The sequence below is a fragment of the Poecilia reticulata genome, linkage group LG10 (genome assembly GCF_000633615.1).
Source record: "Poecilia reticulata strain Guanapo linkage group LG10, Guppy_female_1.0+MT, whole genome shotgun sequence".
Lineage (NCBI taxonomy): Eukaryota > Metazoa > Chordata > Actinopteri > Cyprinodontiformes > Poeciliidae > Poecilia > Poecilia reticulata.
In genome coordinates, this window is record NC_024340.1 from 30,436,743 (window position 1) to 30,463,509 (window position 26,767).

The 26,767-nt window shown below is 38.6% G+C and overlaps 1 protein-coding gene across 6 annotated transcripts in view; it reads left to right on the forward strand.

Moving 5' to 3' along the window:
- The window catches only part of LOC103471835 (teneurin-3), a 190,344-nt gene that overhangs the window by 69,861 nt on the left and 93,716 nt on the right, over positions 1 to 26,767 (forward strand). For all 6 annotated transcript variants that reach the window (XM_008421052.2, XM_008421055.2, XM_008421051.2 and 3 more), the window contains exons 4-5: positions 7,246 to 7,471; positions 21,282 to 21,520. In XM_008421052.2, coding sequence (XP_008419274.1) covers positions 7,246 to 7,471; positions 21,282 to 21,520 — 465 coding nt within the window. The remainder of the gene's footprint in view (positions 1 to 7,245; positions 7,472 to 21,281; positions 21,521 to 26,767) is intronic.

Sequence of the window (26,767 nt, forward strand, 5' to 3'; positions counted from 1 at the left end):
TATAATGCAGTTATTGATAAACTTAGCAAATAGTTTTCAATCACTTCTAATAAATGACACCTCACAGCTTTCTATTGACAGCTGAGGTAATTTTCAGCAGATTTTTATATTTTACTTGAAACCAGTATAATACAGTAACCAATTATTAAACGCTAACAAAAAATACATTCTGTCAAAAGCCATCATAAAAATCACTAAGTAAATATACATTAGACACATTGATCAATGCTTCAGTTATCATGAATCAAAGCCAGCTCAAAGGTTTTTACCTTTGATTTAAAGGAACTTGGTGTTTCAGCAGTTTTGCAGTTTCCTGCAAGTTTATTCCAGATTAAAGGAGCATAAAAACAGAATGCTGATTCTGGTCCTTTTAATGCAGAGCTTAGATTTTGAATCACCAGATTTAAAACATGCATTTAATATATGGACACTGAACAGCATTTATTAGAATATGACTTTACAGTGGAGCAATGGGAAGCACTGATGCCATGCAGCAAGAAGAACCTGGGTTGTTTCTGCAGGGAGTTTGCATTTGCATGCCCAAGTTCTCTCCAGCTACTCCAGCTTCCTCCCACAAATACATGATTATTAGGTAAATTAATCTCTCTAAGCTGTCTTTATGAATACGCGTGTGCATGGTTGTCTTTGTGAACTGGTGACCTGGTTTCTCATGACTGCTGGAAATGGGACCCAGCACCTTGTGGCCCTGCATAGATAAATGGGTATAAGCAATGGATGGATATTGGAATGTGCATTTAAAATAAAAGGCTGGTTTAGATTTCCCTCAATATTTAGATATTTTTCAATTTCAGCTTGTAAGGATAGAGGTGCTGGATAATTTCGTGGACATTTTTGGTATTTTCCTGTAAAATGTAAATACTGTGAGGTGTAATTGAAAAGCAGTGGCGTCTCTAGGTTCTGTGATCTGTTTTGATTGAATTCTTCTGATCCACACATACAGCAATTTTCCTATTGGTGAAGGGCAATCTAGTCAAAGCAAATGCCCTTTCAATTCCATTAGCAGTTGCATCAGTCTCTTAATGGAGAGTAAAATGGCACAAGACCTTTTTGCAGTACTTACACAATGAATATGAAAAGACTTTCACGAAGCCTGCCAAGCTTTAGTGAGTGCAAAACGGCTTTTAATTGTGTCCTGACTCTGTGTTGGAACATTATGCGCAGCCTTCAAGGCTTGTCAATTTTGTAATCGAAAAAAGATATTTTCAAAGCAGCCAGCATTGTGCAAATCTAATTTCCCCTTAAAAATATCTGCACCAAATATGGCAACAAGTGCTAAAGACATATGGAGCATTGAGGAGCCAGCTTTAGAACAGCATCAGCCTCTAACACAGTGACGTGAGACTGAGGCACTAGATCTAATGAAAAACTAACCCACGTGAGGTAAATTGTATTTTCTGACAATTCTACTATCAAGTGCATTTTTCCATTAACACCAGTGTCAAAAATCTGTACTAAGATCTCGTACATCTAAAATCAGAGTACTAAAACAAAGTTAATTTCTAGGTGCTGTTAATGAAAAAATTTCAGATGCTTCATAAAGCAACAGCTTTGATAAGACGGGGAAGCATCATTAAGCCGGGAATGAGTCTGTCATTTCAGTCTTGGCATGCAGTATTAATCACAAAGGTCCTTTTTAAAGTATGTTACTGATGGAGATGATGACAAGCTGACGTTGAGGAATTATGCAAAGGAGGCATCCGTCTTGATCTGATTTCAAAGCGAAGCTCAATAAACCTCACAGCTGTTTCATCTGCCTTCCAGTTTGCACATTAAGGGCCAGCTTATTCTCTCAGTCTTGATGGAAAACAATGCCAAGCTTTCCTAAAAGACTCATTTTTTGTGTGCCTATTTCTTAAAAAGGACAGTCAAACGTAATGTATGCTTGCCAGTGGGTAGTGTGAATTAAAGTGGCAAAAGCCCATATTTATCATGGTCTGCCCCAGTGGCTTTCAGACATCCAACTCTTGCAGTGAAGTACACAGAGAATGAGCACTGCTAGTGCCACATTTTCCCTTTGAGTTACCTGGAATCACATTGAGCTTCTCACTTACAGGTTTTCATCATAGCGAGACCCTGTGCTGAGTAGAAAACTGTTTGTCAGAAATTGGATCCAAACCTACACCTTAAATTGGAGACCAGAAACCATGGCGCCTGACATCACTCAGACAGGCTGTCACCTACTGTGTGCAGGGAAATTGAGTACATGAACGAAATACATGGTGTTACGACCCGTACCTTTAAAAGAAATGTGTCCACCATATAGGCAAAAGGCCTGAATTAAACAGATGAATAGTTGAAGGGCAGAACATGAATATGCAATTAAAATGTTGATTGTGATATTAAACTAGACATGTGAAGTATGAATGTATATGAACGATATAATCCTTAAAGCCACAGAATGTTTGCATAATGTATTACTGAAACTCCATGAGGAGTAACGATTTACATTTAAAAGCTTAAAAGGGCAAAACTTGCTGCTCAGTCAGATCTTAAAGCCGGAGGTTCTGATGTGCAGGATGATAAGTTATGTTCTGGTGCATTTAGCCCAAAATGAAGCCATCTTTTTATATTCTTAAAGCTTTTTCTCCGGATTCAAAGCAGGAATGAGTATGATTTCACAAACATTCAAAGAGAAAACCTAAAATATGATCCGCCTCCTACCAAGAATGTTTGTATATAATCTTTTATACTTATTTTAGTTCCTCTAAAGTTTACATATTTATGTGTTGTGTCGATACGCTGCGTGTTTCAAAACCACCTTCAGGTTCCTTGTTTGTGCAAACTTGACCAAGATTGGCCAATAATTTTTAAAACTGTAAATTATTACAGTTATAATGGGATCTGTACCATTTAACATTTTCATTTGATGGGGAAAAAGTGTTATCAATGAAAAAATCTGCCAGTGAAACTACTATTTTTTTAAATCAATACTTAGGAATTGTTTACTTAAAACAAGCTCCTGTATGTTTGCTGAAAAGATACCTGTAAATTGGTTTAGTCTGATTTCGGGGATACTATGACATTTGCACTAGAAACTATGTTTTTTACAGTATACCAAGGATAAGTTAAAGAGAAAGATTAGCGTTTTTAGTGTTGCTTTGCGTATCTGTGCATGCAGCACTTTCTGAGAAGTCACACTCCTTCAACCTTATAGTGAGATTAAAGGCTCAGATTTACTGCATGTCACATCCCACTCTTTGGAAGGTTTATTGTGTGTTTAGAACCTTGTTTTCAGTGTGTGTCCTCAGCAACAAAACAGCTCATTTCATGCAACAGTTCAAGAATTTTAGCATCTCAGTTCATCGTAAAGTGTCTCACAGTGAAAGCCTTCACGCTCTATTCCCATCAAACATAATGCACCTGTGATGCAAACTCTGTTTTTTTGTTGTGGCTCCGAGGCTTGGCTGCGCTGCATTTCCAGGCTCCTGGGGCCACAGCAGACGAAACAAGGGCAATCAAGATGCTGAGATCGATATGTAAACACTGAGATGAATGGATACAGTTTTGTTCAATATCTGCCATGTATCTTTATTTGTAATGGCTTATGGGAAGGTAGGCTGTTTTCAGGGACTTTTTATTGAATATGTTGGTGTGAAAAGAAAAAAAATAAATACCAGAGTTTCATAAAGAAAAGAATTTTAATTGAATTTTGAATGGGAGGTGCATATTTTTCTCATAACAAAACTCTTTCTGAATGTCAGTATCCACCCTTACCTTAATTTTCTTGATTTTCTTTAACCGGTTTCTACCACACAGTTCAATTTTCCATCTCTATTGCTTACTGATGTACGAAAAATGTTGCAGCTGGAAGTGAAGCTGAGCCCATGGGTGCTGCAGGCTCCATTCGGCCTGGAGGAAAAAGTAAAAGCAGCCAGAGTTGGTAGATAACTTCCATTTCCATCAGCCTACTAAGCATTTCTCTAATAGGACTCCCATCTCACCCAGGAGCTGAGTGGATGTCTTGTATTCCTTATCACCAAGTCATGGCACTCTTATATTTTTCAAATGCCAGCACTGCAACTGATCTCTGGTAATTCATGCTTAATTTAGATATCAGCGTTGGCTTTGAACACGGTGGCGTGGGGTGCTGAAGGGATCATGTTTGATTGGGTTTGATAAAACTCTAATCACAGTTCACAAAAAGGAGGGAAAAATAACAACCTTCATTTGCTTCTGATGATTTTGCTTTTATGGAATTTATGGCCCCATGCTGCTGCCGTGTAATTGCAGTCAGGACGTAATTAATCTTTGATTGGCCTTCTGCACTAGAGCTGTGGATTCTTGTTACTCTCGTTTCTGTCTAGCAATCTATTCATCCCTGGGTCTGCAAGGAAGAATATACATGTGGTGCTGTGCAAAATAAATCTTAACCACTGGAAACTTTCTTATTTTGTTGGGATTTTATTTTGTAGACCCAGACAAAGCAGTTTATATAGAAGAACATGTATGCATTGTCTTCAGGTTTTTCACAGGTATGTAAAATGTATGGAATTTCCTTTTTCCCCTGAAAAATTCAAAGCAACCAGTTGCTTTTGGAAGTCTCCTGATTAATAAACATAGTTCGGTTGTGAATAATTTAAATCCAGGATGTTTTGTGAAGACCTCAGAGGTTTAAGAGAGAACATTATTGAACAAACAAGCATCTTGGGAGGTAAAGGAACACAGGAGGCAGTTCAGACAGAACTGATAAAACAACTTCCCAACCTCTGAAATCCTCACAGACATGGACATCCAGCTAAACCAATAGACTGGGCAGGGTCACAGAAACTATGGTGCCTGTGGAGGAGATGCAGGGATGTGCGCTCAGGTGGAAGAATCTGCCAAAAGGGCAATTATTAGCGTTGCAGTCCAGTTCTCCTTTATGAAACAGTGGAAAGAAGAAAGTCACTGTAACTTAAGACACTCTGTTTTAGATTTTTCCAAAATGAGACCAAAACTTTTTGTCTGATACGAAAAATGCTACGGGGCTGATCTACAAAAGATTAGCACATACAAGATCAACTGCAAACTCACTAGCATTTGCAAACCTGATCTTTAAGCAACATGCATCATGTGTCAGCATATGCAAAACATATGCAGATCATCAGAAAGTTCAAAATACTGGGAGGAGTTTATGTTAATGTAATGACCTGCCACCCAAAATGCGCAGACATGTTTGTGGTCATTGTGACAAGCAGAAAACATGGATAAAATAACAGAAAACACTGTTTGTCAAATGTTTGGAACAATTGAAGAACATAAAATAATGAAAAAATAGGTTAAAAATATCCTGCAGCTATGTCGATTTGAGGTGCAGGATTACGGAATAATTCCAGCACATCATAACTTTATGGCATCAAACTGTTATGTTTTGATGCTCTGCAGGAGTGTGACACAGATAATGATTATTTTGCTGCATGTTCCACAAATTGTGCTTGTAAAATCTGTCTGTGTGGAGCAGATTAAATAAACCAGTTAAATACAGCGATCTAGAGCTTTGTTTTGATTGATGTTAAATGTTTTTACTGTTTTTACTGTATGCTTATTTAAATGAAATGCATTATTGTCATTATTTTATTATAACTTTATACTTCATTCTTTTTTATTGACGCTCTGCTCTCTGATCCTCTCCATGACAACAGCCAGGATCACGTAAAAAAATCCTCATTTAAAGAAGGCAGTCTGCACCACTTCTGCACATGCAATCTTTTTTTTTTTTTGTTCATGCAATTTAGCACTCCTAAATTGCGTTTTTGAAGAAAGACATTGCATATTACTCTGAATACTGTGGTGAAACATGTAGTTGGCAGCATCATGCTGTGGGGATGCTTTTCCTCAGTCAGAACAGGGAATATTTTCAGGATTGCATCACTGGATGTTTTATAAAATTCCATAAAAAACTTGTAGAAGTTTGTTCTGTCAATGTGATAAAATAAACAACGTTTCAGGAGGTTTGAATATTTTAACAGTTCACCGTCTAAAAATCCTTTTTACCCGATACTGGTACAGTGTAAATTACTCAGTATAATTGTCAGAAACTATTTCTACTCCACTGCTCCTCATGCTACGTTTTCTATGTCCTCCTATATTAAACATTAGAAGGGAGTCCATATTGGTACTAATTGGTTGCCCGTACAGAAGCCTGAAGGTTTTTCCCTCTAAGCAGAGGAAATGATTGCCTTGCTCCGAGTGGCATTCATGTTTCCTCCTAGCTGTGTGGTACCAAACGGCTCATTTGCCTCCACTGAACAGCTCGTTTCATGCACAGAAGGGCACTCTGAAAAGCCGAGGCGCGCACTCACACACACACACACACACACACGCATACACACAAGGACACAAACTGCACGGCCATTAAAGGACCCCATTCAAAACAATGGCTTGTGTCCTTTCAGTGAGTCGCTCTGTGCAGCTGGCAGCACAGAGCGGATTTCTGGTCTTTGCAGACACACACACAGACGCAGACACACACCTGCGGAAGCAAAGGTTAAATCATGCGCTGACCTTCAGTGTACATATTTGCTGTAAATCTAAACTCCTTTCGGCTTTGTAAAAATTCAGGCTGTCAATGCAAAAACAACAGAAGCTCCTTAAAACGGCACAGCTCCGGGCTTTCTCAATATTCTCCAAGCCTCTGTAAGGCAGGAAAGATGATACCCATTTGGGGCTCATTGGAGCAAATCAGAATTGTCAGCACTGTGGGTTTTTACCTTTTAAACAGGGAAGATGGATAGATAATCACCACATGCCATTCTGGGGGCCAATTACACAGCTTTGTGTGAAATTGGAAAACCTGTTCTTTCAGAGCCCTAATGGATGTTCTGGTCATTAGTTATTTGAGAGTCTTCTCTGGCTGTAATCAAACGTGAAGCATTGCGTTAAGCGCCCATAAAGGAACAGCTGCCTCTCTAAGTGACCTTCTGTTTAAGAGAACCCAACTCTCAGCCACGTGGTGTTTTGTGACAATTATTATGTGTGTCTTCATAAAAACAGCCTTTTTTTTGCGGTGGTTGCATCTCATTTTTATGTCTTGCTCTTGGTTATATTTGCTTTTCTTGGTCTGTTAAGTTGCCATAAGCCCGTCATGTAGTGTATAGAAGGTATGCACACCTCAACCATCTGCTGTTTCTCAGCTCTCTTAGCATATTCAATCAAAGCAAGCGCACCGCTTTTCTTTCACTTTTGATTTACCTAAAGAATATGTTAACTGATATTCTCTTGTCGCTCTCTCATGTATCTGTCCAGGTGACAATCTGACTAGTCAACAGGCCCCGCCTCCCATCCCACCTGCCCCGCCCCCACATAAGCAGCACCCGTCCATCACCTCCCTGAGCCGCAGCTCACTGGCCAACCAGCGGAGCCCGAGTCCACCACCCACAGCCGGCCTGGCGGCTGACTTGCAGAGCACGGCGGAATGCGTCCAGCTGCAGGACAGCTGGGTGCTGGGCAGCAATGTGGCCCTGGAGAGCAGGTGGGTGACCCGCAGCGACCACCAGCACAATCTGATGTCAAATTCACTGATTCAGGAAGCAGAATGATGCCCAACAGATGAGCTGAAGCGAGCTTTAAGCGTAATAAATGTCTTTTCTCCCAACTCGGTTCCAGTCAGTGCCCCCAAAACCCATCCTATCAAATCTTATAGGATTTTAATTAAACCCTTTGGGAGAAAAAGACTCACTTATAACTTTGTTTTACTGCTTTACTCTAATTTTATAGTCTGGCTCACTTTAGATGCTTCAAATCTCTAACCAGCAGGATGTTTGATGTGTTTCTGAAACACAAGATAATTTCTTATATTTCTAATAGTTTTAATGATGAGTCGTGACTGAACCGACAGTTTGCTTTTGTCATCTGAAATTATTCAAAGTAACAATCAAGCCTTAAAGTCCTGGAAGAAAATGCACTGAACATCATGTTCCTGATAGACAGCGCCCTCTTTGTAGTCATTGTGCTTTTTATTTTTTAAATTTAAGAAATGTGGGTGCAACACATTCTCAGACAGATGATGTTGGTCATTTATAATAGAAGGAATTAGCAGGATCATTCTCATAATGATTTGAAATATCTATGAAAAACTTCTGTTCATGTCTTGCTCCTTTCACTCATCAGAAGACATTTAACCCAATAACCTCAATTATAGCAGCAAAATACAACAGTCAGTGCAATTGTGTTCAATATAAACACATTTCACTTGTTTAATTTGATTCGATTTTTTTTTACAAGGCCTAATGTGAAAAAGTAAGTTTTAAGATGCTTTCCTTAATTTTGTCTAAGTTTTTTGCTTGACAACTCCTCAGTTCATAGCAAAGCATCTTTTAACATCAAACCTTCTTTATAGCATCATTTAGCGTAGTTGTTTTCTGTTTCAGCATTCATAAACTCTTCTCTGTAGTTTTCACCCTGTGACAGCTCATAATGTACAGCCAGGGCTCCCAGTTTATCAGATATATTTCATGTCTCTCTCTCTCTCTCTCTCTCTCTGAGTCAAAGCAGAAAAAAAGCTGCTGTAAATAAGTCATTCATGATTTATGCTCATCTTTTTGGACTTCTAAAAGTAGCATGCATGGACAGTTTTGCAGCATTTGAGTCAATCTCAGACACGGCTAAATGTGGAAAGTGCAATCAGGAATAAGAATGAACATCCGTCTCGTTACAACTTCAATCATCAAAGTATTTTCTTTGGATTTTAAAAGGTAGGCAGACTTCCTAGACGTGGAAGGAGAGTTATAGGTGGTTAAAAAAATCTTAAAACTGTTGTGTGCATTTGTTCCCTTTGATGCCCTTAAATAACATGCAGTACTACCTATTCTCTTCAGAAGTCAGCTAATGGGTGAGAGTGTAAATACATCTAGTGGAAGGAACTGCAGCCAAGAGGCTGACAACAGCTCTGAGGTCCTTGGCTCACCACAAGTCTGACTTTTAAGATTGATGGTTCACAGGAAGTGTGCTCAGATGAGATTAAAAATAAACTTTTTTTACTTAATAAAAATGCTTTGTTTGAAGGAAAATTAGCTCTGCACATTAAACTGATCACCCCTTCTGAATGGTTAAACATGGTGGTGGCAGCATCATTGCTTTTTCTCGGTATGGACAAGGAAGCAGGCAGGACAATGATTGATGGTAAATCATTTAAATATAGTTCAGTGTTCTAAGAGAAACCTGTTTGTAAAAGACTAGAGACTAGGACAGAACTTTAGGAATTACCCTAAACATAGCCTAGTCAAAGTTCAGACCAAACCTCAATGAAGAATTTGTTGCAAGACTTGTTTTCTATCAAATATGATGAAGTTTGAGATGTTTTACAAAGTAGGATGAGCAAAAAACACTAAAACCCAAAAGATGTGAGGCTACAGCGGACCTCTGCCTATATTTGCAGTTCAGTATTTGTGGATTCACCACTACGTGGATTTTTCTGTAATTTAAAATCAATTGCAAAAAATTTGCCTATTTGCAGATTTACCCATGTCTATAAGATTAGGAAGAAATCAGCTTGGGAAGCTGAAATCCCTGAACACAAAGCTTCTTGACACACTATTGGCTGCCATTTGCAAAGCAGCCAATCCCGGAGCACTGCTCATTTTCAATGGCACTAATTAGTTGTATCCCCAAGACTGAAGACAATTAATACTGTAGAGCTTGTGCAAAGACAATTTCCACTGTGTTTATTAATGTATATTAAGGTATATGTGTGGTTTGAACTATTAAAATAACAGTTACAAACCTCTGAAGAACTTTAAATTGAACCAAAGAGCATCACTGGAAAACATTTTCTGTCTGAATGTGACTGAATTCTTCTTTCTCAGTTTGCAGTTTGTGACTGTGACATAAAGAAGTTTAGGTAGGTAAAAGTACTTTTGCAAACCTCTGTAAATGACAGCAAAAAAGGAAAGAGGCTTTTAGCAGATCTGCAATGGTTTGTGTTTTGACCACTGGACTCAATTTGTAGTAAATAACATATAACTAGAATAATGACTCCTTTAGCCTCTTTTAAGCTGGCAGCTTTTGCTAGGTTTTATGAACATGAACAATAAAACCAATCTCAGAAACTACGCAGCACTACCTCACAGTTCTTGTATTAAAAGCCTTTCCATTAGTTTGTGGCAAATAGGCTCAAATTCTATTAAAAGGGAAGGAGGCTTTCAGCTGGTGGGTTGTGGAACGCACAAAAAGCAACGCCCATCCTTTATAGCTGATGATTTTATTAATGTTTTAGTGTCACTTCTCCAAACTGGAGGAGGCATTGAAATGATAAATCACTTTGGGATTTAAAATATTTAGGGATGGCTTATTTTTAAGCCAATTTTAAGGAGCAGTTCTCATCAAGTTAAACTATTACACCACAAATTGGGCATGGCATATTATAGCTCCTGCTGCGTTTGATTAATGGCCACAGTGTTCACTGATTTTTCTGCTTTTTGTAATCACCTGCACTTAAGGGCTGATTACTAGACATAAGACCAGCTCACAGTGAGAAGGAGAGTTCATGATTAGTGTGAAGTATGGCAACAGCAGAGAGCTTGCCAGTCGAAATCAAAGAGTCTATAGCTTAACGAGAATCTAGGTAAGCGGATTTTGTCTTATACCACAATCTGCTGTGCAAGATTCTATTTAGTGTCTCAGACAAGTTATTTCTCCTGAAATATTAGATATATCTCTCCTAATCAGCAAGCTTAAAATATCTTGGCTAATGAAGTGCGGAGCATGGCGCTCTGACTAAGAAATAGCCTCGACTAGATGGAATCCAGCCCGATGTTTCCTGCCAAGGGGTGCGCTCCCTTTCATGATTGTAAACTTTGACTTGAGCAGCACAAAGTCTCAACTTCTTAAGATCTGATGGAATCAGCTGGGATGTGTGGTGACAGTTTTGCTTTTTCAGGAAGACGCTGTAATTGAATACTAACCGTCCGGTGACCTTGAGCTGTCTTAGCCGTATCGACAAAACAATATGTACACACCTATCATCAGCCGAGGCATAAATCACTATCACCATGGTGGACTCTAAATCAAGTGCTTGTCAGTGGGTGGGAACCGAGGGCTGCTGCGAACCAACAGGGCCAAAAGGGAAGACCCGGTTCAGAACATAATTACAGATGTCATGAAAACCACCGGGTTGGGAAATGTAAACAGAAGCTCAAGAATGTACTCATTAGGCTGCCCTCAGGGGGTTTGGGCCAGCAAAGTCCAGGCAACAGCATCTGTGTGTAGAGGATAGCTGCAGGTACCTTGGGGAGGTGAATCTCATTTCGGTCTCCAAGAGTGACACAGACTTTATTTCTCATGCAGCTCTGCAGACCTGCTCATGTGTGCACACGGTAAATTATTCTGTACAAGGGATTTGATTAAAAAAGTGTCAAGAATGAATCACAATGTTATGATCTTGCCTAATATATTTCCTGTGATATGACGACCCCTTTGAAAATAAAACACTCATTTGACAGCTTTAACTACTTTTACAGCAATTAGCAGTAATGAAATATGTGTGTAACCTCCCCTAGAAGTGTTGGTCTTCAAAGCCCGAGTGCGCTAATTTGACTTGGTACCAGCTAGCTTTCAGTGTTCTTTGAAAGAGTGAGAAATTCTGCACTGTTTAACCACTGATCATTATTTTATGGTGATTGATAAAGTCACTGATCTTGCTGCCAGGCAGCTTCTAACATAAATGTGGCTTATTTTCTCTCTAGAGGTACACCCAACGTTTCAGGAGAAGTTGAACAAAACAAACACCGACTTCCACACATGCATCTGATAGGGATTTAGTGATCCAGGCAGGTTACTACTGGAGACAATGTCAGGTTCATAAGAGTGAGAAAGTAGCTTTTTAGCAAAACTTCTTGTTCTTTTCATCAATCTCCAGCCATGTTTTAAAGACTCTGTAATAAGTGTACTCATCTGTACAGTTTGTTCTCAAATAAAGCTTTAATGAATCTCAAGCTGTGTTTTAAACAATCTCTATTAAGGATGTCACAGTGCAAAATTTTATTATGATGATTATTGCGTGCTGACTCATCACAGTTAGTAAAATGTACACAGTTTTGTTAAAATTGGTTTAAATATGCAAAAATGATTATTAGACAATGAAGTTATCAAGATAAGAGAGCTACTATTTAAATTTTTATGTCTCGGTGAGAAAAGAAATCATCAATATAAGCAATTTAATCTCTTCTATATGTGTAAAATAAATTATTTAAATTGGTGATTGTAACACAATAGATTTAATTGTCAGAAATAATAGGAAAGTTTCCTAAAGTTACTCAAAATCGAATGTAAATCTGTTAATCCAGTAAAACGGTTAATTCTCCACACATCACAGACAGATTACACCATATATGGATCTTGTGTTTTTAGTATATTAATTCAGTAACAACTGGCAGAAACTTTATCATAAAAATCATTAAGCAGGTCATAGTTTCATCTCGAATCTCTCTGTAGTTTTATCTATTTCAGGTTTGAATTATTTGCATGAGCAACATTAATTCATGAATACAGCCAAAACTGAATAACTCACGCTGTATCCAAGCAGTCCATTGTGAAGGCAATATTGTGCATAATAGACAAATGTGTTCAATATAATATCCAGTTCAAGACAAAGTATTTTGAATTTTAAACTTGAGAAGTTCAAGTCTAGATTCCTTAAAAGTTCGAAATGGTGCTTAAATTTAACTCTGATAAGCTAACAGTTAGCAGCTAACAGCCAGTTGAGGTGATAAATCATTTATGTCATATTTTTTAGTTATTTATTTACAGATTCTTTGCAGATTTCTCAAGATGGTATACAAATAATTGAAAGGTGATGGTTTGGTCAACCAAACGGTGAACTGAAGAACTACTTCCTTTGTAAAAGTCTGAAACATGAACCCATCAGGAAGAAAATAAAGCACTTATTTTCATATCAGAGGCTTAAAAAAAAGAGCAAAAAGCATGATCTACACTTAATCCCATTCTGAGAGGAACTGGATAGTGTTACTTTAATGAGAAATATGATTGTGTCTACATATGGCAATCTGCAGCCCTACTTTCTGATATGAACTTAGTATAATTCCATGAAGTGAATCTAAATTAAGTTTTATTCTTTTTATTTTGAAACCAGTGAGTCTGAGAAGTAACATTAGGCTGAGCAGTGATTCGGTTTGATATTGCCAACCACTGAGGAGACATTCAGATGTAAAAAAGGAAGGAGCACTTTTAATTCACCCTGCAGGTTTCTCTTACTCACCACTCAGCTTCACCGAAATAGTTTTTTGTGATGTTTTCAATTAGATATTCCATTGAATTTCTTTGTATAATGAAGTGCCATGCCTTTGTCTGTCTCCCTAGAGACCAATGCACATACGGGGCAATTACTCTCCAGCAATACTTAATCCTTTGTTTTTAAATAGTTTATACGAGTGGGAGTGAAATTCGTATTTTTAATGCCATTATCTTGTAAGAGAGAAGCTCCAGAGTCTATGTGCTTCACTGAATAAATTAAGGTGTGCATCTGCTGCTACATTTGAATGTCCTTTGGAGCCCACTTCAACGTTTTCTGCTCCTAAATTCAATGAGATTCAAATATGGCCGTCGTTATGATATTTCAGAATCAGTTCTTGAAGGCCTTGTGAGCCGCACGCTGCCGCTATAAATGTACTGTCAATCCTCATTGGATTCACGTGTCAAAGGAGTCCTTCGGTGAAATGAAATTATGTCTCAGCTCTAAAATCATCGCACGCCACTGTGTCCCACAGACAGTTCATTTTCCTGATGGAGAATGTGCTGGGATTGTTCTCGGGGGTGAGAATGAATGGGAGTGGTAATTCAAGTACGTGGGATTTGCTCTGTGTCTGTGCGTATGTGTGGACATAAGTGTGTGGTACGCACATGTAAATCATGACTCAGTCACGCTCCACATAAGAGGAGGGAAATTGAACTTTTTTTTTTCTGCAGTGTATGTCCACTCACTGTGTCATGATTGCACCAGGACTGATTAGTCATGTGTGAGATACCAGCCAACTGGCCCTCTGGAGCTGAGAGGAGCTCAAAGTGTTTGCTGGTTAACGGCCAATGTGGATGGTAGAGTAGACAAAGTAGTAATCCTCAAGATGTAGTTTTTTTTGTATGTGTTTGCCTTCTTATTTATTTTTGCCAAAATCTTTAGTGCCAAGCAAACACGTCTCCGCCATTTTCAGAGTTCTGTGGCATTTTCTATTTATTTTAGTATCTTTAGAAACTGTTACTGCTGCTGTTGATGCTGCATATCGTCTACAGATCTAAATTATTTAGCTACAATTTGAAGCAGTATAACGATGTTTAAAACTCAGTGTGGGGTAATATAAATAATTGTTCATATAAACAGTTATTGCACATTATAGTGGAGTAGTCCCCACCACAGCTGTCTCTAAAAATTACTCCAAGGCATAATTGTGCTAGAATTAGACTCCCAAGTTTGACTAAAAATATTCATGATGCATAACATTATGAACACTGATAGATACATGCTGGCAAATGTTAGTGGGTGGATTCCATTAGGCAGCAAGTGAGAGTGTTGTAGAAAAAGTTCTTGGTTGTGAAGCAGGAAAAACAGGCAACTGTAAAGATTTGAGCGAGAATGAGAAGGAGCCAGATCCTGATGGGAAGAGGATCGAGGCAGAGCGTCTCCACAACTGTGGTTGTTGTGGAGCATATTCAGTCTGCAGAGGTCAGACTACCACAAGAAGTCGGAAGAATGAACATGTTGAAATACATTGTACTTTGTAGCTTGTTGTCCAGTACGTGCTCGCCACTGTCTGCAGTCAAGAGCACAAACCAAAGGGAAGTGAGCACCAGGACTGAACCACAGAGCAGAGGACGAAGGTGGACTTTATCGATCCAGTGGAGCATCTGTGGGATGTGCTGGACAAACAAGTCCGACCCATGGAGGCCCAAGCCCCCAGCTCACAGGATTAGAGGATCTGTGGCGGACATCTTGGCATCAGATTCCCCAGGACACGTTCAGGGGTTTAGTGGAGTCCGTGCATTCACATGTATGGAGCAAATAGAGCAACAAATCTCCCATTTTTAAAACTTTTTTTGCTTCTTCAAATTTGGGCCCCAAAAATCTGATCATTTGCTGCATCCATAAAGTATGTCCATTGTTATAAATAAAATTCATCACTGAATAATAAAGTTCCCCTTGTCAAGGGCTAGTAAATAGTTGATATTTATATTTTTAATTAATTTGAAACCACTTTATGAATCAGTTTTTATAATACATTAATTGAGGGTGAGACAAAACTGACTAATTTCTCACCAAATGGACTAAATCTGTTCATTTAGGAGTTGCTCAGTTAATAATTTCTGAGCATGCATTAGCATTTATAAATATTATTCTTTAGCCTTTAATACTGTACTTTATCACTGCATTATAAAAAAAGCTACAATTATCAAAATTGTAAAATTGCAAAGCTACCTATGTCAGGGTAACAAGTCAGTCTGAAATGGTTGGTTTAATTCCAGATGAAATATACAGGTAAACAGATTTGGCTCTCTATTTGGAAATAAATTGATAATGTTTGACTCTTTATTGCCTTTTAACAATGTATTATACATTCTCATTAATGATTTATGAAAGTGCTTGCAGCTTAATTAATAACATATCTAAAAACTATTTATAAGGAGAGCCTAATAACAATGACAAATATTTAAAATAATTATATTTTTCCTCCATTTTATCTCCTCTCAGGTGACAAAAGTTGCTTATTTTCAACATGATCTCTTCAGTCAGACATTTTACAGCAATGGAGAGAAATGGTACTGAGTCTGAAAATGTAAAACAGTAGAAAATGTTGCGTTGCATTGCAGTATTCACGTAGACTGCAAGCTGCACAGACCAACTGGTCTGCAGCAGGAAGATGAGAAACCACTCAGATGTCCTGCATTCTGGGTCTGCTGCAATAAAGCTTCTCAGCATTTGTAGAACCAGGATCCCAGAAGCTATTTTCCAGTTAAACCTGTAAACTTTTATATAAGCACTTTTATATGAGCATGTGGGGGAAAGAAGGAATAGATGTGAAAACCAAGACTGTTAGGTGCATCACATGCAATAAATCAATCTGTTTATTCAGGTTGGGTTTGCTCCATTTTTATAACACAATCAAGCACTCTTGCATGCATCAATGGATTCGGGTAGTTTAGGGAGGTGGTCATAATGATACGCCCAATTACAGTATGTGCACAGCAGCTAAACTGTTGTTCTGTCAAACACAATCAGAGTTATTAAAAATGATAAAACCCCACCTGCAAATAATCCGAGCCCCCTGCAGCAGCGATCCAGGGTTGCCCCCCGCTGCTTTCCTTGGGCAGGATGACACTGAAGAACAACCTGATGGTGCAGAGCTAGCAGCAGCATCGTAGCACCTGCTAGCAGACCCCCTGTCAACAGGGCAGGTGGTGCTTTGATGAGGAGACCACTGCGACAGCGAGTGTGAAAACAAGTCACTGCAATGTCAAATTACATCTGTGGTCATTTTTTTGAGGCCATATTTAAAGCAACCTGATTATTCCAGCTCTCACCTTGGATTTCTGGGGCTAACTCGGAGCGCTGGTGAACATGCAGATTACACATTCTGAAGCGCTCCATCCTCATTGTTTCTTATGTGCTCTCTCGCCCCTACAGCTGGAGCTTAGCCATGGACACATCCACCCACTCCGTGTTTAGTCTTTTGTCCTCTTTGAGCATGTTTTTAAATGTCATCATGATGACAAGCAATGTTGTGAGTGCAGAGGAGAGCAGGCCGGCTGCCGCCTTTGTGTTTCAGGCTCCTCAATGGGACAGACAGGCGTGCACACCAACACGCCGCCATCTCACCGACACTCAGGCATTCATTCTCAGCCTCACACTCTCCTCATTGTCTCTCTTCCTTCTCTCTCTCTTGCGCTCACAACACACCACTGGCAGGATTAGCATAGTAATGTGCCATGTTGCATCACACTGACTGGAATCAATTACAGCCGGTCATCCAGTGTCTATAGCAGAAGACATTTACACTAGTCTGCTGTTTGTTAATCATGTCCAACAGGAGTTTATCTTTAGACCCCTTCAGTCTGCATTTTAGAAAGAAAAGACAGAGGGGTAACATGAAAGCCACCAACATGGGAATTACTTTAAATGTCAAGTGTAATAAATGTCCAAAAAAGGAATTTGTCTCAGATGCTGGAGCATAAAGATTTTCACTCATTCACTGGTGTCCTGGTATGAACACCCAGTAGTCATTTTCAGCAGTGCATATTTTCTGAATGCAACTTTTTACATGTCTGGTGCAGCTGTAGTACCTTGTAGTGCCAGTTGAAACCTTCTGAACTGTTGCCTATTTTATCATATTTAAACCACAAACATGGGATTTTCAGCTTCAAAACCTGTTTGTGGGTCTATTATCTGAAATTCCAATAAAATACAATGACGTTTGTGGCAGCAACATAGAAAAAGTTAACTTTTTTAACTGGTATGAATATTTTAAGGCACCCTATAAGTAATATTTCTTTATGGTATTATGGTGTTTTTTTCTGTTTCTCAAGTTCAGCTGCTTTAGAATTGAAGGCCATAAGAGAATAATATATTCATAGCATTGCTTAAATAAGATTGTGCACAGATTTCACTGCATCTGTTTGCAGGCAACACTGTTTCCACACTATCTACCCAGAATGCATTAGGTATTCACCTTCCTTAGATAGAGTACAGTTTCTTCTTGCACACGTGTGCACGAATCCACGAGTCTGTCGAGCTCATCAGATTGCATCTACTTACACTTAACTCCCCAGACAGCAGGGTCTATTTGCCTGTGTGTCTGACTGCACGTCTGCCGCCGCCAACGTTGTGCAAGTTTTGACCTCAATTCATGCCGAACTCCATATTACGGAGTCTGCCGCTGCAGCTACAGCACGGATTGTTCTAGAATGAGTAATCAGAACTTTTTCCTGGTTGCAGATTGCGGCCGCATTGTCATTCCGTCTATGTGGCATCGTAACCTTTAAATGGAATCCCTGTCTGATCATAACGGCACGCGTCAGTCAGGGGCGTCGAAGAGCTCATCTGACATTTGTTCTTTTAGTCAGGAATTGATCAGAACAGATTTTACCTCAGAGGGAACCTCACAGGAGACAAACAGCGGCTGAAATATCAGCTGCAGCACCGAAATGTGAGCATCGTCTCATGGAGAGCACGTAAAAACAGCACACTCCACTCGACGTGGGAAACTTTAGAAAGAAAATCCTTTTGCACTGAAGTGTTTTGATGACAGAAACAGAGCACTTTAGGAACATTCAGAGTACTTCTAATTATTAAGTGGAACTACACAAAATTTCAGCTTTCTGCCTTAGACTTTCCACTCAGTTTGCCAGATTTCAAGCTTTTTAGGGAAGAATCGCAGCCTTTACAAAGATTACATAGATACTTCACAGATACTGCACAAATAATTGATGAGCAAACAGGCTTTATCAGTATATTGGTAAGTTTGAATTTTCAGTTACCCTGGCAACCTCTTCTCTCGGGATCTGCACCGACATAAAACCCACCAAAGTGAGGAGAAATGTTATGTGAGAATTTTAGAAGTACAGAAAAATGAAGATGTTAGTGGAGCAAAGCAAGTTTCAGAACTTTCAGAACATCATGTTCATTGGCCTAACTAGGTTTTTATATGAAAATATAGTTGAATTCGCTCCTGCTTTTTCTTCAAAAAAGATCTTTGTGTTTTTTCATTAAACTGTCCTAAAAAAACAACCAAAAAACTTTTGTTTTGTCACCAACATCCAATTTGAGTCAACTTATAGTCTCAGCTAATTAGTATTAAATACGCTTGATTGACCCCAGAAAAGTAAATAAATAAAAAATTTAATAAAATAGCTTTTGACACTTTAAAACCAGATGTATTGCATTTTCTGTGCCTTTGACCAATTAAGAAAAGCCCAGATATTTATGTCATGACTTTGTCTGCTTGGATCATTTAAAGGGGGATATAAAGAATGAAATTTTCTATTTTGTCCTTTATATATGTTTTATGTTATTAACTCATCAAAAATATACCTTGAGGGTTGCTTTGGTTTTTTTCCTGCATGTGTGACGAATCCTTGAATCTCCGCTGGCGGCCATTCAGGCGCCTGCAGCAACAATTAGCAAACACCTGGTGGAACTGTGCATCCGCTGACCTGAACATACTGACCATTTCTCAGTCCAATGCTCCGGTTGTAAATGGTATAATGAGAAGCATTGTTGTGACGTGCTGAAGGCATAAGATCTGAAAGAGTAGAAGCTTCTTAAAGAGACAGACACCAATTTCAAGGCATCAAATTGCGAAGTCAAATTTCTGTTTATTCATGTTTGATATATATTCAGCTTTTTTATAAAACTCAATGTAACAGAGTTAATTGATTGTACTATGTTCCTGGGAAATACATAACACCACCACTGTAAAACACTGGATTTAAATGGAGGCACATCTGTTTACGTTTTGTAAAATTTCACCCCAAACACACTGCTTACTCCACAAGTATAAACAAGACGTGGATGTGCAGCAGTCACAGATTTCAGAAAATAGACATGGTACAAAATGAACAAGAACAAAAGCAAAATACTGCATTAAAGTGCTGGCTGAAGCTGGTCAAAGTGTCATCAGTGTAACTAGTCCTGCACCAACATGGGCTGAAAAGCCGGTCATTGAGGAAGAAGCCACATCTCCAAATACAAGATAAAAATCCACAATACAGTTTGCAAAAATGTCCCAGGTCATTTTGAGTATTTTTTGAGACAGGTCCTGTAATCTGTATAGAATGCGCTCGTAATAATCATTGTTATAATAGAAATTTAAATTAAACACTCCCTAACTGTGTAGTACGACAGTGGCAGCATCATGTTTTGTGGGTACTTTTCTGCAGGACGGACTTTAGTATGGTTTGATAAGAACATCTTGTAAACATCTGACAAAATAAGTGATTAGAGTTGAAAAGGTGTGTAAGACAGAAATGTGTGTCTGGAAGAATGGGCTAAAGTTACTGCAAACAAAATGTTTGACCCAAGTTTAAAAAACAAATTCCAACCAAAAGCTAAGAAACTTTATGTTAACTTGTGATGCTGGATAACAAGCAGTGTAAAAAAAAGAGAAAAAAATTGGATTATTTGGATCACACAAAACATCAGGTATATTCTGTTTAATGGCAGAGAAAGAAAAAAAAGTTAAATGTATTTTTATTCAGTGTAAATGTAAATACCATGTATGAACTATATATGATTATTTAAGTAGATTCTGAAACTTGTGACCTCTCTACATTTTGAAGGACAACGTTGAGCTCCAGCCCAAAGTGTTCCAGTTGAACAGGCAGAACCGTGATGGAGCCAGAGAGGCACCCTTAGGTGGAATGTGTGCAAGAGAGCATGTGAAGTGTTCATGCAGAGCAGCCTCTCCTGAATAATAAAATAACCTAAAACAATCCATTCATGATTATATTTTAGGGGGTTTTATACTAAAAAAAGACATGCCAGTTCTTTTGTTTTCTAGCTCTTACTTTTGGAGTACTGCATTTTGCACTAATGATAAATTCTGTTTCACTGTTTCTCTCCTTTAAACTCACATAAGCAATTTGATTACCTGCAAAAGAACAGCGTGGCGTTCATTTAAACCTTTTGTTTGGAGCTTCTAATTATTTCAGATATAAAAAAAAAAAAAACAATACACAAAAACAAGTGTGAAATCGTACGTTTGTTTAGAATTTGGTTAAATAAAAAGCAGTATAATAATACAGCTGCAGTCTGGTATAATGTCTGCAAACCGTGGTCAATTTGTTCAATTTCCCTGGCTGTCCCCATAAGCCGGAAGGCATTTGGGTATTAATCTCTAAGTAGTGGCAAGTGTGGCAACAAGACTTAATTCATTTACTTAAGAGCTTTTCACGTGGGGTTTAAAAGTTAATAAGACGATCACTCTGTGGTGTATTTGATTAAACCCTGTTAATTACCCCAGGTATAATGGGCTATTAGCAAAGGCCCGGTTGTAAAAGGGCAAAAGTGAGATTATTGTTTTTATGAGGTACTTTTGGTCCACCTTTCTCAGTGTCAGGATAAGATTGGATATTAGATTAAAGCTGAGATCCTCCTGCAGAGTTGCTCGTGTTGGAGTCTTTGAGTGGTGTTAAATATGTTCGAGTTAATCACTTTTATTAAGATTTTAGCAGCTTAAACTGATTCGTAACTCATTTAAGCTATTAGGATTTGAGTTAATGCTAGAGAGCAGCCAGCTTTTAAATTCATAAGATTATAATCTTCATTTTCATTTTTGTTTCAGGCACTTTCTATTTAAAACGGGGACGGGAACCACACCGTTCTTTGGCGCCACAGCTCCCGGTTACACCATGGCAACAGGAACCGTTTACTCCACGCCTGCACGCCCTTTGCCCAGAAACACTCTGTCCAGGGGGGCTTTCAAGTTCAAGAAGTCACCTAAACACTGTTCCTGGAAATGCACTGCCCTGATCGCCGTGGCCGTGGCCGTAGTGCTCTCCATCATTCTCTGCTACTGCATAGGTAAGGCTCAGAGGAGATTACAGCAGCTGTGACGTTTGGCAGAAGTTTAAATTTGGTTGCACTGCACGCATGGGAAAGTTTCAGGAAACGTATTTGCCTCCAAGAATCTGACAGCTATTAAAACAGCTTTAAAAGAAAAAAATCCGAAGGTTGACCTGTTTCCTCCCAAAACTTTAAATGAGTGTGAAGCAGAGTTTTGCTTTAGTCTCAGTCATGGACGCACATCAGGGTCCTTTTTCTTCAGCACTTCTATCAGATTTAGCACCTTATACAAAAGTATGTACACCCTTAAACATTCTTCACACTTGCAATTTCTGAAAAGTGTGGAACACATGGCATTCACCCCTCTACCCAACCTTTTCCACATGGTATGTCTCCCTGATACAGCTTACAGAGGGACTTCTTTTGGCTTCTTTCAGGGATATTTTCTCCTTTCCAGTCGTCCATTAAGACCAAATTTAATAAAGAACGGCTAATAGTTATCCTGTGGAGAGACGATCCCACCTGAGCTGTGGAGTTCTGCATCTCCTCCACAGTTGCCATGATCTTCTATGATTAATTCTAACAGGGTCATGTTGGGTTACCAGTAACAATCAGTAGTCATTGTATTTTTTCATAATTGTAGCGGCGCTGCGACAGTCACTGGTTGGGTTCGTTAGATTTACAAATTCAATGTTTGTTTGTTTTTTCCACTGTTGGCTCAAGGAGAACATTGACTGATGCCAAAATATTAGAAAATAGGACTGAATATAATCACTGTGTCCTTTAGCAGAATGATTGCAACCACTTAATGTTACTGTGTTGAAGTATCCTACTGGACAATGAGTAAGATTTAATTTAGAGCAGCTTTTGTGTTTTTGGTGTGTTGAATGCAGAGATAAATTTGTTGTGGAAAATAGAAAAACAAAATTACACTCTCATTATAAAATTACATTTTTCTATGATTAAAAATAAAAAATATGTTAAAAATAAGACATTTCCTGACAATAAAAAGTCAGAAATATATAAAGAATATTAAAGCCAAGTAAAAAAAGACAGAAATCCTCAAAAGTTTACATTGTAAATTTATGAGATGCACAGCTGGATCATTTTCAAAGGGTGTTTTTTAAAATCAGATTTTCCGATGTCTGAAAATATACTAGTTTAGATAAAGCATATATTATAGAATAATATATGTTTTTTTAAGCAAATTTATGACTTTGAGAATATCAGGCTCCCAGTTTCTGAGCTTTTTGGCAGAAATGATCTACAATGGCCCTGGTTCTCCGTCGTAACGCCCCTCTTTAGTTCGCCGTTGAGCTGATTCTATTTACAGATGATGGATTGAAGTTTGTGGTTGCAACATAACAAAACGAGGTATAAATTGCCTTGCAGGGTATTGTTGGTACAGTTTTCGTATCAATTCATAAACAGACTCCAATTTTTCACCATCAGAACCCAGTCGACTGTTTCAAATCTGTTTATTTGGAAGAATCAACAAAAAGCCACACACATTCAGCTGCAGCTGAGAGTTTTTGAGGACTCGGTGACGAGGTGCAGTTCTACCTGTCACATGAGTTCATGCAACCAGTATATCTTTTTGTGCCAGAGGCACTGAATTTCAGATTTAGGTGGGGGAATATTATCTGCTTTGGCATTGAACAATTGTCTTCCGGTCAAATGGAACAAATGATTGACGTGCCGCTGGGAGTGAATGGAGATGGCATTCCTCCTCCTTGCTGTTCTGCAGCAATTGCAGATGTCGAGATAGGATTCAGAGGAGTTTATCTGACCAAGCCTTCAGTCAGATATGCAGACAATGCATCAGTACATCCTCTAATAATAAAAAAAAATTGTTGTTGCTTTTCTATTTGACAGGAAGCCGTGCATCATCCCAGTGTTTGTGATCAAACGCTTCGCAGAACAAGGCCCCGTTTATGTCCACCTGAGTTTACATTAAAACGGCATCTCTGAAGTTCAAACAGGATTGTTTTAGTGAAGTTTTTGAACCAAATTTGTATAAAAAGAGAAGAAGTTTCCAGAACATGGAATGTAAAGGAGAGATTGGTCCACAAAGCCTTTGTTCTACAAGAACTAAAACTGTCCTATGTGGTGAAACAGGAAACGCTTTTATCTCGGTCAGGAGGATAAGATACTCTCCCTCCTTGGGGCATTATTTCTTACAAGAAAGCGTTTTTCTTTTTTTGCTGTTTTTATAGCATATGTCAAAGCTGACTCCTTGGTAACCTTTGGAATCTTGACCACAGCAATAAACCTGTTACAGATTCATCTTCCCTCATGCCCTCCCTTGTCATCCAAGCCCTTAATCCTTCCACTGTGGCTTTCTGCCTGAGCGGATATATAAGTATTCACCCAGCTTGGAGGCAGAGGAAATGTGACACCGTTGTATAAAGAGAAATATAGCGATGTTGGAGAGATCCTATATAACCAGCAGTGGTGGAGAAAGTACTCAAAAAATTTACTTAAGTAAAAGTACAAATACACAGACAAAAATGTACTCAAGTAAAAGTCAAAGTACCACATTAACATTTTACTTAAGTAAAAGTAAAAAAGTACTGGTTTTTAAAAATACTTAAGTATTAAAAGTAAAAGTACTTGCTAATGCATTGCCTAAACACTAATATCATTAAGTGTATTGATCATATGATCATATGCCACAGATAAAGCTTGTTTTTATTGAGTTTACTCTGTAACATAGGTTAGACTTAGATATGTGATTCTATGCATCATAATTTCAGGGATGGAAACATCTCGTCTCCTGTCCTAACATAACATGAACTTCACTTTTTTGCCACACATTTATTTTGAAAGAAATCCAACTGGCAGAGGAGGACATGGAACCAAGGAGCCTCATAGCAGAGTTGTAGTCTATACCACCGAACCCAAGACCAAATCAAAACCAGCACCCGGTGCTACATGACAATAAAATTAAGTGCACCTATCAAAACTGCTTCTCAAATTGATCTGAAAGATTCACTTTCCCACCTAGATATTAAATACTTAGAGCTGAAATAAATTTAACCAGTATCAATTCAAACTCTTCTTCATTCTGTTTTGCTTTCATCTCTGTGCCACAATACACAGGTCTCCTGCCATCCCTAAAGAACTAACACCCTGGGCGGTTGCCCATATTGCTAATGTCAGAAATAATAATTGTCTGCACCATTAAACATAGCAATTAACAACGCTCAACTATGAACACTGTCCAAGGCCCAATAAGCAACAAGTAACCAAGCAGGAGGAGCACCGTGACTGTTCTCATCCTCCCTCCTGCTGCAACGTCTGCCACCATGACAGGTGACCAAAGAGCAATGAGCATGCTCTGCGTTCCTACATTCTTGTTTTATTTATTCGCCAATTAAATATAAAGATATTTTAATGAAATAAAATAGCTACTGCAGTGTACACAGAGCATTACAAGAACAAAGAACRGCTCTCAGTGAGGCTTTAGCACTATAGGACTTGGTCAAGATCCGTCCAGAAGAATCGGATCGTCCATGAATGTCATATTACAATATTGCACTTTGGTCACAGCGTTGTCCCATATCTGCGACATGTCAGTCATGCAGATGCAACATGTGTCTCAGTCAATACAGCTAGCTTTGCTAGCATCACGTCCACGGAGCTTACCTTTCTTTAAGCTTTCCTTCCAAGTGACRTTAAAAATTGGACGAAGTCCCACCGTCTGTGAAAGCGAAGCGCTGCTGATTTTACATGTCGCCATATCTTATGACTTATGCAGCGCTATTATATTACTGACGCTCAGAGGAAACCACTGCGCATGTCTTGGAGCTCCGCGTGCGAGTAAAGGTGGAGCCGATGGGTGACGACAGACACTAAGTCACGTTATTGCTTGGATTTTACGGCGCCACCTTAAGTCCCTGAACTTCACATTTTAACGGAAAAAAAAAACACAATGCGACTTGGATGTAACGAGTAACGCGACAGTTTTGTAGAAATGTAGTGAAGTAGAAAGTACAGATACTTACTGTAAAATGTAGTGGAGTAAAAGTAGAAAGTAGCCATTATTAAATCTACTTAAGTAAAGTACAGATACACGAAAATTGTACTTAAGTACAGTAACGACGTACTTGTACTTCGTTACTTCCCACCACTGATAACCAGTGTTTTATTGCTGAACAGAGAGGGGAAGTGCTCCCTTTGAGGAGAGGTCATAAATGTGCTACATCAGTATCGATATTCATAATCCCTTCATTGACTTAACTGGTTTGTTACTTTGTGCGGTTCACACTGTGATACAATGACTAATGTGCTCAGCTTACTGAGGGAAAATCTAACTTCTCCAGCTATTGTTTCAAACTGCTCTGCTATATTTATCCATTCACAACATTTTTATTCTTAACAATCTCATAAATCTCTGCAGAGCTATTGGGGTTTGTTTGCAGGGTGTGAATTATACTTAATAATTTGGATACCTGGATTTTTTTCATCATTATGTGATATCAGAGCAATAAATGTATTTCATTAATGTCAAGTCTTACAATAAAGATGCTGGAATTAAGTTCACATATATGATTTAGATAACTGTAAGCATTTAATGTTTCATATGAAAAATCAATATTACTATCCATCCATCCATTTTCTTACACCCTTGTCCCTCAGGGGTTCGGGAGGGTTGCTGGTGCCTCTCCAGTTAACGTACCTGGTGAGAGGCGGGGTCACCTGGACAGGTCGCCAGTCTGTTGCAGGGCAATTAACCTGACAGTCATGTTTTTGGACTGTGGAGGGAAACCAGAGTACCTGGAGAAAACCCACCATGCACAGGGAGAACATGGAGACTCCATGCAGAAAGACTGGGGCCGGGAATCGAACCTAGAACCTTCTTGCTGCAAGGCAACAGCTCTACCAGCTGCGCCACTGTGCAGCCCTAATATTACTATCCATCCACTCATTTTTATTATTATTAATAAGATTACCCTCTTGTTAATTACCCTTAGATCAATAACTGTTGCTTTAAAAACACTTAAACTCTTTAGATGTATTCTTCTGTAAATTTTGCTAAAATGGTTTGAAAAGTTTCTGGATCTTGTGACAAAACCCTTCCTTAATAATCTCTTCTGTTACAGTCATTAATTACGTAAAAAAATAAATTTAATGTTGTTTTATAAGCTGTTACTAGTGCTGATGGTGTTTCTGTAATGTAGATATTCATGCCTTGTGTCAAAGGCATGGATCCCAATATTCCCAGATTCTTCATGCTCCATGACATACTGAGGTTAAAAGATA